The sequence below is a fragment of the Colobus angolensis genome, unplaced genomic scaffold (genome assembly GCF_000951035.1).
Source record: "Colobus angolensis palliatus isolate OR3802 unplaced genomic scaffold, Cang.pa_1.0 Scaffold233, whole genome shotgun sequence".
Lineage (NCBI taxonomy): Eukaryota > Metazoa > Chordata > Mammalia > Primates > Cercopithecidae > Colobus > Colobus angolensis.
In genome coordinates this window covers 3768488-3788315 of record NW_012115522.1, presented here as the reverse complement: position 1 = coordinate 3788315, position 19828 = coordinate 3768488, and the positions used below count along the sequence as shown (strand labels likewise).

Genomic DNA, 19828 nt, shown 5'->3' with positions numbered 1-19828 from the left:
GTGGCAAGGCTTTTCCAAGAAGGGATTCATAACAGGACTTCAGGAAGGAAGCAGGTTTGGGAAGCTACTTACCAATTCCTTATGCTCTGAAATATTTAATTTAAAGAGGAAGCATCGCACCATGGTCCTTCAGCAACTCAAACTGTTGTCCCTTTCCCCTAAAGATCCGAAAGCCCTGAACAACTGCTCTTTCTGCCATGAAGCTGGGCAGCTGGGGCCAGAGATCCGAAAACTGCAGGAGGAGCTGGAGGGAATTCAGAAGCTGCTTCTGGCTCAGGAGGTGCAGCTGGACCAGACCTTGCAGGCCCAGGAGGTGCTCTCCACCACCAGCAGGCAGATCTCCCAGGAGATGGGCAGTTGCTCCTTCTCCATCCACCAGGTTAACCAGTCTCTGGGGCTCTTCCTGGCCCAGGTGAGAGGCTGGCAGGCCACCACAGCTGGCCTGGACCTCTCTCTGAAGGACCTCACCCAGGAGTGCTACGATGTCAAGGCTGCAGTGCACCAGATCAACTTCACCGTGGGGCAGACTTCCGAGTGGATCCATGGGATCCAGCGGAAGACGGACGAGGAGACCCTGACCCTCCAGAAGATTGTCACCGACTGGCAGAACTACACCCGGCTCTTCAGTGGCCTGCGTACCACCTCCACCAAGACCGGAGAGGCAGTCAAGAACATCCAGGCCACCCTGGGGGCCTCCTCACAGCGCATCAGCCAGAACTCCGAGAGCATGCATGACCTGGTACTCCAGGTCATGGGCTTGCAGCTGCAGCTGGATAACATCTCGTCCTTCCTGGACGACCATGAGGAGAACATGCATGATCTTCAGTACCACACCCACTACGCCCAGAACCGCACCGTGGAGAGGTTTGAGTCTCTGGAAGGACGCATGGCTTCTCATGAGATTGAAATTGGCACCATCTTCACCAACATCAATGCCACTGACAGCCACGTGCACAGCATGCTGAAGTACCTGGATGACGTGCGGCTCTCCTGCACGCTGGGCTTCCACACCCATGCCGAGGAGCTCTACTACCTGAACAAGTCTGTCTCCATCATGCTGGGCACCACAGACCTGCTCCGGGAGCGCTTCAGCCTGCTCAGTGCCCGGCTGGACCTCAATGTCCGGAACCTCTCCATGATCGTGGAGGAGATGAAGGCGGTGGACACGCAGCATGGAGAAATACTTCGCAACGTCACCATCCTACGAGGTAAGAGCTGGGTCCAGGTAGGGCTGCTACAAAGCTTCCACTGAGGCTTGGTGATCTTGCTGGACACAGAAGTACCTGGTTTTAGGCAAAGTACTAGTGGGCTAACACAATCCTATAGCAAATGCCTAGAGCAATAGGCAGCTTTAAGAAATGTCCTTGCATTAGCCAGGCATGGTGGTGTGTATCTATACTCCTAGCTGCTTGGGAAGCTGAGGCAGAAGGATCACTTGAGCCCAGGAGGTCGAGGCTACAGTGAGCTATGCTTGCACCACTGCAGCCTGGGAGACAGAGTGAGTCCTCTTCTGAAAAAAAAAAAAAAAAAAAAGAGAAAAGGAAAAAAAAAGTAGGAAAAGAACATCCTTGCAAACCTCTTTTGTAAAGATATTATGGCTTCTAACTTTGCATATTACACACATCTGGACTTTTATATTTAGATTTGTTTAACCATGTCCTAATAGAGAAATAAGCAGATCTTGTGTTTTGAAAACTGTCTCCTCTTTTTTTCTCCCTTCCCACCCCCTCATTAATGCTCCCAACCACCCAACCCTCTGCCCGGGAGGCTGTCACTCTGACACACTCTTCTACTCTCATCTGCCTCATGTCTTCCATATTTATCAAGGTTCTCCAGAGAAACAGAATCAATAGTGTATGAGAGAGACAGAGAGATCCACAGAAACAGATTCAATACTGTATGAGAGACAGAGAGAGAGATCCACAGAAACAGAATCAATAGTGGAGAGAGAGAGAGACCCAGAGAAACAGAATCAGTAGTGTATAGACATGATAGATAGATAGATCCAGAGAAAAGAATCAATAGTATATAGAGATAGATAGATAGATAGATAGATAGATAGATAGATAGATAGATAGATAGGATAGAGATAAAGAGACATGAGATAGATAGATAGATAGATAGATAGATAGATAGATAGATAGATAGATAGATGATAGATAGATCCAGAGAAGTAATCAATAGCATATAGAGATAGATGATAGATAGATAGATAGAGATAGATAGATAGATAGATAGATAGACAGATAGATAGATAGATCCAGAGAAACAGAATCAATAGGAGAGAGAGAGAGAGAGAGGTGATAGAAATAGAGATGATAGAGATGAGTTAGATAGATGATAGATATAGATAGATAGATAGATAGATAATGATAGAGATAGATGGATAGATGGATATTATAAGGAATTGGCTCCTGTAATTAGAAAGGCTAGCAAGTCCAAAATCTGCAGAGCTGATGTTCCAGTTTGAAGACCATCAGGCAGGAAGAATTCCCTCTTACTTGGGGGAGGCTCAGCTCTTTGTTCTATTCAGGCCTTCAACTGATTAGATGAGCCTGCTTACATGAGGGAGGGCTATCTGCTTGACACAGGCTACCTATTTAAATGTTAATCTTATCCTAAAGCACCCTCACAAGAAAGGCCCCAGAATTATATTTGACCAAGTATCTGACCTAGTCAAAGTGACACATAAAATTAACCATCACAAGCCCACCCCTTGTCAACTTGGCACCTGTACACATCTCCTTAAACCACACTTAATCTCCAAATAAAGACAACAGTAAGGTCATAATTCCAACTAATGTGATACAACTCTTCTGTGTACAACCAAAAACACACACACATTTTCCCCTGAAGAGGAGTTAAAGTGCTGAGTGAATTTTATTCTTTTGCTTATACCCTGTAACTTAAATAATGTGATGTAAAGTTAACAATATTTAACTATGCTATAAAGTAGATACATGTTATTTTACACAATAAGGGAATACGAGAAGACAGAAAACAAAATTGTTGGCTATACACACACACACAGATATATTCATTAAAAAAATAAGGAGGATTGATTACATTCAGAATGTCCGAATGGAGAAATAAAATAAAATATAAGGAGGACATACCATAACCATGACAGTCCTTGTTGCTGTCATTGGTCACATGGTTGTAGCTGGTATTCATCACCACCTTCTTCCACTCCCCATTCTGTATGCCCTTTGTCTTCAGCAAGCCCCTCATCTGGTCCTGGCTCTTTACCTGCTGGGGTGATCTAAACCTTCCCCCCGAAGGGTCTGGGCTATAGTATTTCTACCTGGGTGGGATTGTTGAATATTCCATTGACCTTAATCACAGGGCTTGGTAATACTATGGGACACCCCGCGGGATCTCCTGTATTCCAGACATCCCCTTCCTTACTTCCATCATGGAGTAGTAGTCCAATTTCCCCTTTGCAGTCAGCATCCAGTCACCCACACCAGCACAGAAACTCTCTATTTTGCTTGTTGATTCAGAGACATGAGGAGCCCAAAGTGGCCAGGTGGCAGTCTTAATTTCCTGTTCAATGGAATCATGGTTGTGTCACCTGGTGGCAACATTCCTCCCTTTGGAACTAGACCTCTATCTCAGCAGAACATAAGATCATAGGAACAGGAAGCAAAAATTTTCTAGTGGGTCACCAGTATGAGAATAAGAGTGCCACTGCCATTAACTCCCCTTGGTTTCTGGACCTGTGAGTCTGACTTTGGGAGAAACACTGCTACGTATTGGATGCTGATTGAGAGCGTATACAGCCTCCTGGAGAACCATTCCTAAGCCCCGCAAGGTACTGCCACCTAGCTGGTGCTGTAACTGAGTCTTCAAAAGGCCATTCCACTGTTTTATCAAGCCAGCTGCCTCAGGATGGTGGGAACATAAGACCAGTGAATTCCATGCCACATTACCACACTTTGTCTGCTGTGAAGTGAGCTCCTCAGTCAGGAGCAATGCTGTGTGAATACTGTGACTGTGGATAAGGCATTCTGTGAGTCTACAGAGGGTAGTTTTGACAAAAGCATTGTGTACAGGGAAGGCAAATCTATATCCAGGGCAAGCGTCTATTCCGGTAAAAATATTGCCCTTTCCATGATGGAAATGATCCAGTGTAATCAACCTGCCACCAGGTAGCTGACAGATTACCCTGGGGAATGGTGCCATGTCTGAGACTCAGTGTTGGTTTCTGCTGCAGCAGAGTGGGCATTAGCAGTGCCTGTAGCTGGGTCAGCCTTGGTGAGTGGAAGTCCATGTTGCTAAGCCCGTGGATAACCTCCATCCCTGCCACCATGCACACTTTGTTCATGAGCCCATTGGGCAATGACAGTGGTGGCTGGAGAAGGAGACTGACTGGTATCCACAGAATAGCTCATGCTATCTACCCGATTATTAAATCCTCTCCTGCTGGGATCACCCTTTGGTGAGGATTCACATAGGATGCAAATATCCTCAGTATTTTTGCCTCTTCGGAGAGGCCCATCCACAGACCTCTTCCGTAAATCTTCTTGTCACCAGTTTTTCAATCGTGTTCCTTCCACATCCCTGACCATCCAGCCAAACAATTGGCCGCAGCCCATGGATCAGTACATAGTCACACATCTGACCATTTCTCCTTCCAAGTAAAATGAACAATCAGGTTCACAGCCCAAAGATCTACCCACCGGGAGGCTTTCCCTTTCCCACTCTCCTTCAGGGATGTCTCAGGAAGGGGCTGCAGGGCTGCAGTTGTCCACTTTCAGGTGGTACCTACATATCCTGCAGAACCATCTGTAAACCAGGCCTGAATCTTCTGTTCCTCCATCAACTGATCATATAGAACTCCCCATAAGGCCACAGGTGCAGGCTGGGAGAGAAAAGATAGGATAGCAGGAGCGGGACCTCTGGGCATTTGGGCCACTTCTTTATGTAACTTACGTGTGCCTTCAGGGCCTGCTCAGGCCAGATCACATGTATATACCACTTCCATTTGATGATGGAGTATTGCTCTGCACACCCAACTTTATGGATTAGTGGATCAGCTACCACCCAGTTCATGATTGGTGGCTCAGACCACTGGTCACTTGGTGGCCCATGGTTAAGTGTTTAGTCTCCACCAAGGCTGAGTAGAAGGTCAAGAGCTGTTTCCGAAAAGGAGAGTGGTTATCTGTGGAGAATGGGAGGGCAACTTCAAAATCCTAAGGGATCATGCTGTGATTCACCTACAGGGGACTGCCAAGGGCTCCACATAGCATCCTTATCTGCCACTGACTCCTCAAGCACCACTGGATCTGCTGGGTCCTATGGCCCAGGCAGCAAAGCAGCTTGCATGGCAGCCTGGACCTGTGGCAGAGCCTTCGCCTGCTCTGGGCCCCACTCAAACAGGAAGCTTTTCAGGTCACTTGGCAAATGAGTAGAAATACACACTCCAATGATGAATATGTTACCTCCAAAGTCCAAATCAGCCCACTAGGCATTGTGCCTTCTTTTTGGTTTTAGGAGGGGCCTGATGCAACAACTAATCCTTCGCCTTAGAAGGGATATCTGTCTCCACATACCCATACCACCCAACCTCTGGAAATTTCACTGAGATGGAAGGCTCTCGAATTTTCATCAAATTTATTTCCTGTCCCCTGACATGGTAACGGAAATCTTCCCACAGTATTTCACCTAAAATATATATGTACATGACCTCTAGGGCACAATGTTCCAGGGAAGGGCATTAGTAAATAGTTCTTATGGTTCAGCCCCTGGCAGATGTGTGGTTTCATTGAGTTCAACCTAAGAACAAAGGCAATTTAAAGCTTTCCTGATTACAATGCCCATTTACAAACTTTGTTTTATTTCAGCCTCACGACAACCCTTGCATGGTAAACAAGGCAGATGTTGGTGACTCTATTTATAGAAAAGTAATCTGAGGATAGGGTAGGGAGTTTAAAGGAATAAGCACAGGGTCACTCTGATTTAAAATCCTGACCGCTCCCCAATGCTCTGAAATGTACACAATCCAGTGCCCACCCAGGAAAGGAGATGCCCAGAGCATGAGTTTGTAGATGCCAACAAGACATTTCTGCTCAGGTCCTGCTAAGCTGTAGGGTGTGGGGCAGGGAGTGGGGAAGAGGAGATGGCGCCAAAAGTGTTGACAGGGGAACCGTTCTAAGTGTAACCAATAGTACTCTTGAAAATTTACATTTGCTGCTGTCCTAGTCATGCATGGAGTTTTCATGTGTGGAGTTCCATGACTGGGAGTCCTACTCATGCGTGGAGAGCAAAACGGGGCGTCTGTTTGAGCTACACCTGAGTCTTGGTTCAACATCTGCACATTTGTTTAAATTGTGTCTACTGGCCAGCCTCTCTCTGGTTGTTAAAGTCACCACATGTAAAATCTCTCACATGTGAAAGCAAATTTCAGGGACACAATGCACATCTCTTTCTCTGGGGACCTGGTCACTCATTCATTCATCCAGAGACAGGCACAGATAGGCTGTGACACAGGAGTTGGCAATGAGGTCTCCACCTGGCCGGAGCTGAGCGGCTATCTGGAATAAAAGGAGGGATTGCAGTGGCGGGAGCTGTGTGGAAGGTGCCAGGTCCTGATGGAAGAGTTGGAACTCTGAGACTGCACAGGCAAGAAGCCTGTCTTCTGATGTGCTCTGGAACTTTAGGCAGAATCACTTCATCCCTCCAGGGCTCTGCTTCATTCATTTGTAAATGAAGGGGTAAGACCAGCTGATTTCTGAGATTCCAGCTCTAATTAATTCTAAGCCCCCATTTACTCAACAGAAAGACTGTGGTACTTTCATAGTGTTTGTGCCTCTCGTAAAATATTTATCTCCTCCTACTGTGTAGGGTAATTTCAGTGTCTGTGCTAGACAGTGTCCATGCTAGGACTATCATTTGGGAATTGTAGACTAAAACCATCATAACTTATTAGCTAAATGACCTGGGGCGGGGCTTTTGGCTACTTTCTTTCTTTTTTTTTGTAGAGACAGGGTCTCACTTTGTTGCCTAGACTGGTCTCAAACTCTTGGGCTCAAGCAATCCTCCCACCTTTGGCCTCCCAAAGTGCTGGGATTACAGGCATGAGCTATCACACCCAGCCACACTTTGAACGCAGATTCTTCATCTGCAAATAGAAATATTAATGCTTTTCCTGCCTGTATCCCATAGGGTAATTGTGAGGATCAGTGTTCACAATGGGTGTGAACAAGTTCCTGTAAAATATGAAAGGGTGCCCTGCATAAAGGATTATTCTGATGATAAATTGCTTGGAGACCTAGGCTCCTTGTGTTACTCATCAAGGACCCAGCAGAGTGCTTGGCTCTTGGAAAGTACAAGAAATGTTTGCTCGGTGAACAAATAAATGAAAGTGTGAACAAAAGGTAGAAGCCCAAGATGGGCAAGATACAAAGGGATTCAATCTGCAAATGTGTTCTATAAGCACCACCCTCCATCCTACTTCCTTGCTGAAGTGTTCAGGAGTTTACAAGTGAAGGAGGAAAAAGCAGACTGTCATGTCATTCTGCTGTTCAGGCCCAAGGAGCAACCTGGGGAGGTGACAGTGAAGAGAGTTTGGTGGCCCTGACACAGTTTTTGTTCTCTCAGCCCTGTGATGCTGCTGAAAACTCCACTCAGCTTCTCAGCCTAATAGCTGCAGCGTTTTGTTGGTTTCTAAGCCTCTCTGCCCAGACCAATCACAAATCCACAAATGCCTGGAGAGGAAAAGATGTCAGGCTGACTTCAACGGGGCCTCTCTTCTCCGGGATCTTGGCCCTTGGTATCCCTCCAAAGCCTCCAGAAGGATGTTTTGGTCTTTCTCTAACCGCTCTGTTTGTTCTCCATGGGAGGTTGAATCTGTCATAAACTAGTCCATCGTAAGCAGAAGTAGAAGCCCGTGGGCATGTTTTTAACAGCCCTCAGTTGGCAACAAGCAGCTTTGAGAGTCCCTGAGCCAGGCCAATATTCTCATGGAGCAGAGGGGAGCCTGAGCCCAAGCCACCCGCTTTGCTAATATGAGAGCTGGGACTCAAACACTGGGCGCCGAATGTCCACGCCAATGTGCCTCCCACAGCACCAGGCCAGTCCCTCCAGAGGCACCCCTTTGTTTTATTTTCTTCTGTCCTTGTAAGACAGCCAGTTGCCTCTGACCATAAGATGTACTATGGGTTCCTCCTGGGCCATGCACTGCCCCTCCCATGGGTGGGCAGTGCTGATGCCCAAGACACTGGGCACTCTGCTCACCCCACCCCCCTCCTCCCTATCCCAAGTGCACACCACAGAGCCAGCCACTCCATGGTCCCAGACGTGAGGTCAGCTGTGGCTGGACCCTAATGAGCCTGGAGAGCCTGATTACAGCCTGTGGCTTCCTGAGTAATCATGGCCGCCCCCCTCCACCGGACTCCAGGGTGTGCCGGTCCCTCTCCTTCCCACGCACCTCAGCCACTGCTGCCCGTCTTCCCTGGTGGCCTGAAGTGCCTTCCCTCAGCTCAGAGCAGCCACTAGCCCTTCTCTAGCCCTTCTCTCCTCTGCCTCTCACCCCTGCCTTGTTACTGTAAGATCAGTGGCACCCCGGCCTGGAGGGGCCTTGGTCAGCCTCTGTCCATATTCCTTGCCCCCACACTAACTACTAAACTACAGTTGTTGACTTCCTCCCTAACCAGACCAGGTCACGCCTGCTGTCAGTCCTCTGCCTGCATGACTCATGGCTGGCCTGGAAGGCAGGTGGGGCCCTGCTCACCTAAGGAAGGCAGCCTTCTGAGTCCTCTTTTCAGTCAGTGGGGACCCCGAAGCACTCTTTAGAAAAAGGCTCTGGGGTCCTTGTCCTCCAGGCAGCACCTAGGATTGCAGCCTCTCCCTCCTCCAGGCAGCACCCAGGTGTGTAGGCCCCAGCAGTGCTGGGAGTGGCACAGGAGCCAGGGTAGCAGCGTGGGGGAAGGAGCTTGGGTCTCAGAGCCTCTCGGGCCTGGACTGGAATCCTGACCCCAGCACTGTGTTCTTCAGCACGTGGCCAACCACTGCACCTGCCCTGTCATCTGTAAAATGGAGCAACAGCCTCCTGCCTGGGACATAGCAGACACTCAGTTGACGAAGTTGGCAAATGTCAGTGCTCTCACGTCCCTCCCTTCTCCACCCTGTGGGAGATTCGAGAAGGCACGGAGCAGGCAGAGAGGGAGCAGGGCTGACTATGGCACACTAGCACCGAGCAGCTCCCTCCACCAGCCGTGACATGGGCAGCGAGGGAGGCTTCTGTCGGCACCATAGGCACCTGTTAGTAGCCCACGCGGAGGCCCACAAGATGTAGACAGGCCCCCAGTAACATTGTCCATTCTATCTTCTCGCGGCCGCTGCCTGGAACACCTCCCACCCCCATCTGGGTTCTCAGAGATGGCGTCAGCAGCGGCAGCTGTGGCTTAGGGGTGGATATAGAGAGGGAGGGAACCCTTCTCCCTGCATCCTCCCTCCACTCACGCTAGGCTGCAGCTCCTGGGCAATGAAGGGAATGATATGACTGAGGCTTCTGCACAGACATCCACGAGGAGCATGTGGACGCTTGGGCCTCCACACCTAGGGAAAGACTCCCCAGAGCTTCCCAGGAAAGAGGAGCTGGAGGGGGCTGGTGGGGAGGAGGGAGTGTTTTTTCTCCTTTGCTGCTGGCATAGAATCCCTTAGAAATCACAGATACAGGCCAGGTGGGATGGCTCATGCCTGCAATCCCAAAACTTTGGGAGGCCAAGGCAGAAGAATCACTTGAGCCCAGGAGTTCGAGACCAGCCTGGGCAACATAGTGAAACCCCATCTCTGCCAAAAAAATAAAAAAATCAGCTGGCCTGGTGGCATGCGCCTGTTGGAGGATCATTTGGGCCCAGGAGTTCAAGGGTGCAGTGAGCTGTGATTGTGCCACTGCATTCCAGCCACAACAGAGCAAGACCCTGTCTCTGAAAAAGAAAGAAATCCTCACAGCTGGCTGCTGTGTTCTTAGGGACCAGGGAGGAGAGGTTGTCCGCCAAAGATGGTGGCATAGAAAGGAATGGAGTTCCGGAAGAAGGTGAGGGGGCCCCAGCTGTGTGTGGGTGCAGGGCAGGGTGTCCTTGTCCCAACAAGTCTTCTCAGGCTTTTGCTGAGCCAAGGCTGGAGAGGGGGATTGTGAACTTGTCCACCCAGAAGGTGAGAGTGGAGAGAGTGGAGTACCAGGGAGCAGGGGACCAGCCCTGGGGGAGAAGTGAGCCCAGGAGGAGTTGGGGCAGAGGGAGGAGGCGAGTGCCCACCCCGACAGGGAGGAGGGAGTGGCAGGAGAAGGGGTCACGGAGCTGCAGGGCCCTTGGAAGCTGAGTGAGCACACGATCTTGTGGATGAAATCTGAGTTTTGGAACAGGATAGTGTTGCCAGTGTTGCCACACCACCGACAGCTTCCGGGGGCCTCTCCGCCTCTGTGTGGCTCTCTGCTTTTCCAAACCTCAGCTGGCCCAGGCGCCAGGAGCAGAGGTGGGGTGAAGACAGACGCTATGGCTCTGCTGGTTCCCTGCAGGTCCTGCCAGGGTGGGGAGGTGGCTCCTGTGCAGGCATCAGCCTGGGCCCGTGGCACTCTGGCTGCCAAGCTGCCAGGGGCTCCTGCAGGCCAAGGGCAGCTCCTGCAGGCCAAGGGCATCTCCTGCCTCCCGGCTTCTCTGAGGCCGGGCTGCTGCCACTGCTGCTGGTCACCCTTCATCACTGGCTAACTCAACAATGGAATCTCAGCCTTGCTGCTGGCAGGCCACGTGAGCCATGCAGGGCCACATCCCCACGGCGGGAGGTGGGCAAGGGCAGGCGGTGTCAGGGAACTGACTGGAAGGTTTTTGTTGGCTCTGGTGGGGCTGGCTCTGTCTGGGCTTTGGTTTTCAGTTTAGGTCATAATAGAGGACGTATTCACTGACTCTGCTCCACTTAGAAACACTCTGGGAAGAAAACAGAGAGGGGCACAGCAGAGGGCTCAGGTAGCATCAGCCAGGATGAAGGGGCCTGTGCCACAGAACTGGATATGGCAATGGAAGGCTCCCAGCTCCCAGCATGCAGAATCCCTTCCCCCGAGAGGCCCACTTTCTGCCTTGTGTCCTCAGGGTTGGCACAGCTATGAGGGGTGGAGACTCTCAGACCCACACAGCCAGAAGGACGTGAGGTCATCAGACCCCTGTCCTGGGCGCTAGACAGGGCTCTTTAAGGAAGGGCCATATCTTCATCTTGGCATCTCCCACAGGCCCTCATTCAGAGCCAGGCTCGAAGGAGGGTCCACGGCTGCTTGGTGAATCACCCTCTTCAAGCACATACTGAGTTTTCCTGACTGCATGCCAGGCTCTCTGTGTCCAGGGCTGGGATGTGAGCCGTGGCTCCTGCCATCTTCCTGGGACTGCACAGTCTAGCAGGGCCTGCCAGATAGTATCCAGTGTTCGCTGTCACTGTGCGGTGACTTCTCTTTCTATGTGTCAATGGAAAGACTCACAACGTAGTAGCCTTAAGAGGTCAGTGGAGAGGCTGGGTGATCAGGGTGGGCTTCCTGGAGGTGCTCACCTTTCTCTGGGCTGTCACTGTGCCTGCTTACTCACACTGGGACACACCTGTTTCTCATGCCGCACTTTCTTGGTTTTCTCCTCCACGTGACCTGACTCCAACCCTGTTCCCAAATGTCTGAGAAGTCATGGGGGTGGGGTAGGGGTGACTACAGTGGTCAAAGACCATGCATGAGAAGGAGGTCAGACTGGCCTCAGAGCAGGACAGGCAATCCTGGACAACCTTGGCCCCTTCTCAAAGCTGACCAGCCCCTTGGTCCCTAACCTCATTGTGTGTGTGGCGCTATCGGCAAGCCTTGCAGTGAGAAGTGAGTGTCTGCTGGACTTGTCCAACCCTCAGGCTGTCGCCGTGCCCGCTTCGCTCGTGGGTGAGCCTCGGGTGGGGAGCCCCTCAAAGACTGACCTCTCCCATCTTCTCTCCAACCTCAGGTGCCCCCGGCCCTCCAGGACCAAGAGGACTCAAAGGAGATATGGGCATGAAAGGGCCTGTTGGCGGCAGAGGGCCGAAAGGAGACCCCGGCAGCTTGGGCCCCCCAGGATCCCAGGGTCCTCAGGGGCAACCCGGAGAAGCCGGGCCTGTGGGAGAGAGGGGCCCTGTTGGCCCTCGAGGGTTTGCAGGCCTCAAAGGCTCAAAGGGCAGCTTTGGAACAGGAGGGCCAAGAGGACAGCCAGGCCCAAAAGGGGACATAGGGCCCCCAGGGCCAGAAGGGCCTCCAGGGTCTCCAGGACCCTCAGGGCCTCAGGGAAAACCGGGGATCGCAGGGAAGACAGGGTCACCAGGCCAGCGGGGAGCCATGGGGCCTAAGGGTGAGCCAGGGATCCAGGGTCCCCCTGGTCTCCCCGGGCCTCCAGGCCCACCAGGAAGCCAGAGCTTCTACTGAGGAGGGCTGGGGCAGAGACACTGTCACACAGAATGCCCGAGGGGCACAGAGCAGATCCAGGCCCCAGAAAGGCTCACCTACAGACAGTTGTGGTCCTCTGATTCCAACGAGGGGGTTCCCCAGGGCTGACCCTGAAGCTTTGGGCTCCCCCTTAGTAACTGTACCATAGGAAAGCAGCCCCTACTCACACATGCATGCACACACGCACACAAACGCACACATACACATACACACATGCACACATACACATGCATGCACACATACACACAGGCACACATGCATGCACACATACACATGCATGCACACATACACACAGGCACACATGCATGCACACATACACATGCATGCACACATACGCACAGGCACACATGCACACACACATACACATGCATGCACACATACACATGCATGCACACATACTGACAGGCACACATGCATGCACACATACACATGCATGCACACGCACACATGCAGAACATCCAGGCACACACGCATGCACACATAAGCAGACACACACACATGCACACACGTGCACACGTACACATGCAGACATGTGTGTACAGGCACACACATGCACACACACACATATGCGTGCACAAACACATATATACACATGCACATACACAGATTTTTGTGCTGGCCAGGTGGGCCAACTGGGTTTCCCTGGTTGGGCAGGAGGAGAGGGCAGAGGAAGACCCCCCTCTCCTGTGACTGAGCCTGCCAGGGAGGCAGCTACCTCGGGAGGAAGATCTCACATCTGTCTCTGGGCACCCATGCTGACCAGCAGTTTCCCAGGGCTCCCCGGGGTTAAAAAGCCCCAAGGAAACCTTTGCGGGTGGGCGTTACTGCCAAAACTCCAGAGGCAAAGTGGACCTGGCAACCCCAGACCCTCCCCACAAGCAAGGGAACAGCATACCCGGGAGCTGTCCCTGTCTGTCACAGCACAGTGGGGCCACGAGGCCGACATTCTCTGGCCTTGCACACAGCGCCCCCTGAGAAGTTCAACATTTATTTCTTTACATGTCCAGAAAATTCCTCAATTCATCCTTGCCTCTGCCCTTCAGGAGCAGAAGGAATCCAAGCAGGACTTTCATCTGCACGGGGGCACTCTGTAGGCCCTGGAACATTGGGCCTGAGTGGAGATGGGAGACAGAGGCGGGCCAGAAGGTTCTCTCCGCACAGCTGCCTCCCTTGCTCTCCCTGAGGCTGGCCTGCCCCATTCCCCAAGGGAGTTCCTCTGGAGTGGTGGGGAGGAACAAGCTGCAGAAGGGCCAACCCCTTGCAACAGGGCAGCTCTCACCTCCCGCACCCAGCTCTCCTGAGCACAGCTGCATGCTGACATTGTCCCACCAGGACCCACAATGGCCCGAGCCCTCTTTTCATGGGCAGCCAGCTGGGCTAGGAGTGGGAAGGGCCTGGACACCCACGGAGGCCCCCCGTGTCATCCCTCCTTGGCACCCACCAACTTCCTGCACACACTGGCAGAGAGGGGCGCTGGGAAGTCACCCCACAGGGTAGAGGTCTCCTGTTGGCTACACTTGCTCTAAAGCTGCTTTGCCTTTATGTTCAAACAGATTCAGACCCCCCGTCCCACCCAGGGTGAGGGCATAGAGTTTCTCCTTCCCAGCACAGACCCAGAGAACAGCCCTTCCCTGCCCAAAGCCTTTCTGCACCTTCCTGACTGTCCTGGATGTGCAACTGGTTTGCACCGCACACCCCACGGCCATGTAACTCTCCTGTCCACATATGATAATACCATGCTGCGTAGTATTACTGACTCAGTAAACAGCTATTTCCAGGAGTGAGGTGTCTTTGAGTCCTTTCTGCCTGACTTGGGGGTATGATGCCTTCAGGGCTGCATTCCAGATGAGCCTCTGAAGGAGAACCAGTGACAAGGGTCCCCCAGAAATTCAATCTCACTGTGGAGTTGGGTCTAATCTCATTTTAGAAACACTGAGTTCGGCCAGGGACCAAGAGCGTCTGAGGGAATTACTTGGAGCGAGCAGGAACAGAGCGGGAAATGGTAAGCCCCATGCATCTTGCAGCTTGACCCTGGAGCTCTTTGGCTAAAACAAGATTAGAAAACGGGGCAGGCCTGGACATGTGAGTGACACCTCCTGCTTCTGGCTTTTGTCTCCAAGACAAGGAGATAGAACAGGAAAGGAGGCAGAGACCAGGTCAGACCTGCCCCAAGGGGCCTGGCTTGGCATGGTCTGCGGATTATGGAAGAGGACAGCCAGATCCTCTGTGAGTCGGCACAGCAGCTTCACTTACTGACAAAATAGATGTGACCTACTACAAGCCTAGGGCCCTGTTTTTTGTTTTTGGTTTTTTTTTTTTTTTTTTTTTTGGTGGGTTGGTGCTTAGTTGAGGAAGTGAACAAAAGGGCAGGGGAGTGAGGATGGGGCCAAACATGGCCGCCTCACATGGACCTCACTGCTTCCTCTGTAGTGTGTAGCATGAGGTTCCTCCTCCCCACTGACACCTGAGATGTCCGCAGCACCTGACAATATTCAGCACACCATAAACGTCAGCCGTTGTCACGGTGGTCCTTATTATATGGGTGAAGGGCCTCCTGGGCCACAGTGGGTGTGCTGCGTGCTCCTCTGCAGGTGAGTGGCCAGCACACCAGCCCCTGCAAGTCTCATTTCACACTCCCTGAACTGTGAGAACTGGGAGGGATCTGGGAGACGGGGTCTGAGGCTCAAGTCTTACTTCTCATGGGACAAACCAAGGACTGAGAGCAGTTGAGGGGTTTGCTGCACGTCTGGGGCTGGAACTCTGGTCTGGTGTCTCTGGCTAGTGGTAGATCCAGTTCTCAGGCTACTTTCCTATTGGTGAGGGTCCTCAGGAGGCCTCCTACTACATATTTCTTGGGAAGTGTTCCTGCCCTAGTGAAGTCTGAACCCACACTGAGTGGTAACAGCCAGTAGAATTTCAGTCCCCAGATTAGAAGCCGAGCCTTCACCATTGGGATGATTTTAATCCCCACCAGACTTGCAAAGCCCTGAAGTCACTCCTGGGCCTCCCTTTTTTTTTTTTTTTCCTTTTTTGAGATGGAGTCTTGTTGTGTCACCAGGCTGGAGTGCAGTGGCGTGATCTTGGCTCACTGCAACCTCTGCCTCCTGGGTTCAAGTGATTCTCCTGCCTCAGCCTCCTGAGTAGCTGGGACTACAGGCATGTGCCACCATGCCCAGCTAATTTTTGTATGTTTAGCAGAGACAGGGTTTCACCATGTTGTCCAGGATGGTCTTGATCTCTTGACCTCATGATCCACCCACCTCGGCCTCCTAAAGTACTGGAATTACAGGAATGAGCCGCCGCGCCAGGCTACGTGGGCTCCTTCTAAGGAGAACAGGGACTTGTTGGATGCCACAGACCTGGCCCATGTCCTTTGAGTGCCTCTAAAAACCCCAGGCCGGCTCACTCATTTCACCCTGGTGACCTCACTACCTCTCCAACCCAGGCAGGACAGGGGGCTGGGCAAGCCTTCTGCCCTCCCTCCAACTCGTCCCTAGCCAGGGCTGAACTGACAGCTTCTGCTGCGCCAGCCCTGGATACACCTGTCAAAACACCGCCACGGGAGAGGAGAGCAGAGAGCTGAAAAACATGGTCTGACCACAGCGGACTTTCCAGCAGGGCTGGGCTAGGCTGGGCTGGCAAGCCTTGACCTGTGGGTGGTGTGCTGAGTAGCCTGGCTGGGGATTGTTTGACCTGCAGGAGCACAGGCCCTTTGTTTTGCTTGCTTTCTCCTGTTTTGCCCTTTTGTTTTCTTTTGAACACTTCCAAGTGCAAGACTCTGTACTTGGTGTGGCAGGTGGTATACACAGGCTGGTGCAGTGCAAGCAGGCAGGAGTCCCTCAAAATGCAGATTGCCGGGCTGGGTGTGATGGCTCATGCCTGTAATCCCAGGACTTTGGGAGGCCATGGGGGGTGGATCACTTGAGGTCAGGAGTTCAAGACCAGCCTGGCCAACATAGTGAAACCCCATCTCTACTAAAAATACAAAAATTAGCTGGGCAGGGTGGTGTGCACCTGTAATCCCAGCTACTCAGGAGGCTAAGGCAGGAGAATTGCTTGAACCCGGGAAGCGGAGGTTGCAGTAAACTGAGATTGTACCACTGTACTCCAGCCTGGGCAACACAGTGAGATGCCATCTCTAAATAAATAAATAAATAAATAAATAAATAAATGTAGATTGTGGGCCTCCATCCCAGAAACTCTGATTCAGAATCAGGGATGCAGTGGGATGGGAGGAATGGGGTGGGACAGGGTGTGGGGAGGTCGGGGCAGAATGTTTATTTCACCCAGTTTCCCACGGATCCTGATGCCCCATATAAAACTTGAGAGCCACAGGTGCAGAAGATATAGAAAAATATTGTTTTTTTGACTTATGTATATAATCTCAATTAATCTTCACAAGCAAAGTGTGTTTGTATTTTATAGATCAGAAAACAGGGCTCAGAAAAGCTAACTCATTCACTCAAGGCCACATAGATGTTAAGTGGTTTTGAACCCAGGATTTTTAGAAGCCGCTATACTGAGCTACTTCTTACAGAAAGATGGGATCGGAAATTAGATGAGACCTGTGTTTGCATCTGAGATTGCTGAGATCCACAGAATCAATTTGCTCAAGGTCCCAGAGCCAGCTAGTGACAAAGCTGTGACAAGGTTTCACACTGAGGGCTGCTGGGTTTCCCCGTTCCAGCTGCCTCGTTACTAACACTACCAGTGAGAGCAGTGCAGGAGATGGCAGCAGGAGCGTGGTTCTGGCTGGGAGAGTTGGCAGCTTCTCAAAGGAAGCCAGGTGCTGACCTCAGCCAGGCCCCCTGACTTCCCTAAGGCCTTTTTCCTAGGCCAATGGTCTCCAACATAGGCGTCCAATGAAATCCCCTGAAGTGAGGAACAAACTATTAAATATTAGAATATCTCAAGGTTTTTCATCTATTCTAGGTCACACTTTGTTTTCACATAATCGGATGTGATATAAAGCCAGCCGTAAAGCCCAGGATGACCAAGAATATAATTTGAAAATGAATTTGTTTACTATCCTTAATGTAAGCACCACCCTAAGTGCATATTATGCCTTGAGACACTAGCCAATTATGATACATGAAAATAATTTATAAATAAATAAATGTACCTATATTAGGAAGATGATTTAAATTTTTATTTTACTAATGGGGGATGTGATTAAAATATTTGGACACCACTGCTCAAACCCAACTCTGCTGCTTCCAACACTGCCTTTTGATAAAACAGAGCTCCCCATAGGGAAAGGAGAAAGGGAATATCCACATGATTTTACCCAGATGTGTAATATGATGGTTTCTTCTCCTTCTGAACCCCCAGACAAGCTTGTTCCCCAAGTTTACAACTGGGGACTTGCTTGTTCCCCATCATCCATCGTTGTCATTATTTCAGTTTCACAGGCTTCCCTTCTTCCAGACGTAGACACATTTAAAACCTTAATAGGCAGTGTGAGGATCCCACTGAATTCCTTCACTCATTCAACAAATAGCTATTGAGTTGCAACTAGCTGCCCCATACTGTACTACCTACAGAAAAGGCTAGTTCCAGATTCACCTTAGCGTCCTGTTCGGGGCCACTTTCCAAACTACCACACAGAGAAGTGGAGCCCAAACAGAGCCATGGTCTCATGGGAAGAAGAAACGGTGCCTGGAGTTTGAGGCTGCCAAGGCAGCTGGAATTGGAAGGGGTACTGTGCTGTGCACAGAAGGAGATCAAATATCTGCACAGACTTCCCCTGGAGTGACGTATCAGCTCGAATCTGTGGGGCAAAAATCTGTGAGCGGACTAGAGATGCTGAAGGGTATACAGCAGTGGGGAATTGTGGAGGTCTGACCAGCTAGGCCTTACTAAACAGCACCTTGCATTCAGTTGAGACACCAGAAAGTCCACAGCTTAAAAGTAAAACCACTGTAGTTCTAGAGTAAGAGCTATTCTAGACTACAGTAACAAAGCCAAAAAACAGCATCTCTCTCTCAATAACTGATAGAATAAATAAACAGAAAATCAGTAAGGATATAGAAGACATAACTGTCGGCCAATCTGACCTAATAATATGGGAAAAACACTGCACCAGCTGTGGGTGAAGATCGTTTTTTCAAGGGCAGATAAAATATTTACCAAGGTAGAACATGATGTGAGCCATGAAACAAGCCTCAACAAATGTAAAAGAATTCAGATCACGGAGAGTATGTTTTATGACCACATGGCATTTAATTAGAAATAAGCACAGAAAGATACTACTGTTTTCAAATAATTGGAAATGAAATAGCACACTTCTAGTTGCTCATGAGTTAAATAAAAAAATCACAAGTGAAATTAGAAAATATTTTGAACTACATGAAAATGAAGACATATGAAATTGGTGTGATACAGCTAGAGTAGAGTATGGAGGGAAAATTATGACATTAAACATTTGTATTAGAAAACAAGAAAGTTCTCAAATCAATGACCTAAACTTTAACCTTAAAGTTTAATACAAGAAGAACAAATTGAACCCAAAATAAACAGAAGAAAAGATATAATAAAGATAAGAATTTAAAGAAAAAGCAAATAGAAAAATAGAGAGAAAAATTCATGAAACCAAATATTGATTCATTGGGATCAACAAATGAATAAGTCTTTAGTCAGACTAATCAGAAATAAAAGGGGGAAGACAGAGATTATCAAGAGTGAGACCATCACCACAAATCCTAGACATTAAAAGGATAGTAACAGAATATTATGAACAACTTTATGTCAATAAAGTTGACAACTTACATGAAAATGGACAAAGTTCTTAAAGAACACAAACTACCACAGCTCACTCAAGAAGAAATAATGTGAATAGCTCCATTGCTATTAATATAACTATGAAATAAATGAACTTTATAGGTAAAAGCCTTCCCACAAAACAACCCCACACCCAAATGGGCTCACTGATGAATTCTGCCAAACATTTAAGGAACAAATAATACCAATTCTACACAAAGTCTTCCAGAAAATAGAAGAGGAGGAAACACTTCCAAACTTCTGAGTCTAGCATTACCCTAATAGCAAAACCTGATACAAATTGCAATAAAATAAAGCCATTACAAGAAAAGGAAATTATAAACCAATGTCCTTCATAAATATAGAAGTAAAAGCTTTAAACAAAATTTTAGCCAATCAAATGCAGCAATATTTAAGATGGATAATATATCATAAGTGAGATTTATCGCAGGATAAGCCTTGTAGTTGTTTTAATGCTCAAAAATCAATGTAGGCCGGATGCAGTGGCTCGCACCTGTAATCCCAGCACTTTAGGAGGCTGAGGCAGGCAGATCGCCTGAGCTCAGGAGTTCGAGACCACCCTGGGCAACATGGTGAAACCCTGTCTCTACTAAAATACAAAAACTTAGC

At 49.7% G+C, this 19828-nt stretch overlaps 1 protein-coding gene across 2 annotated transcripts in view; it reads left to right on the top strand.

Moving 5' to 3' along the window:
* Positions 1–17575, top strand: part of SCARA3 (scavenger receptor class A, member 3) — a 41877-nt gene extending 24302 nt beyond the window's left edge. The window contains exons 5-6 of one of the 2 annotated variants that reach the window (XM_011944584.1): positions 165–1208; positions 17372–17575. In XM_011944584.1, coding sequence (XP_011799974.1) covers positions 165–1208; positions 17372–17403 — 1076 coding nt within the window. In that variant the 3' untranslated portion in view covers positions 17404–17575. Of the gene's footprint in view, positions 1–164; positions 1209–11966; positions 12775–17371 lie in introns of those variants that run through there. The other variant, XM_011944583.1, reaches the window with a different exon arrangement.
* The last annotated feature ends 2253 nt before the right edge of the window (positions 17576–19828 follow it).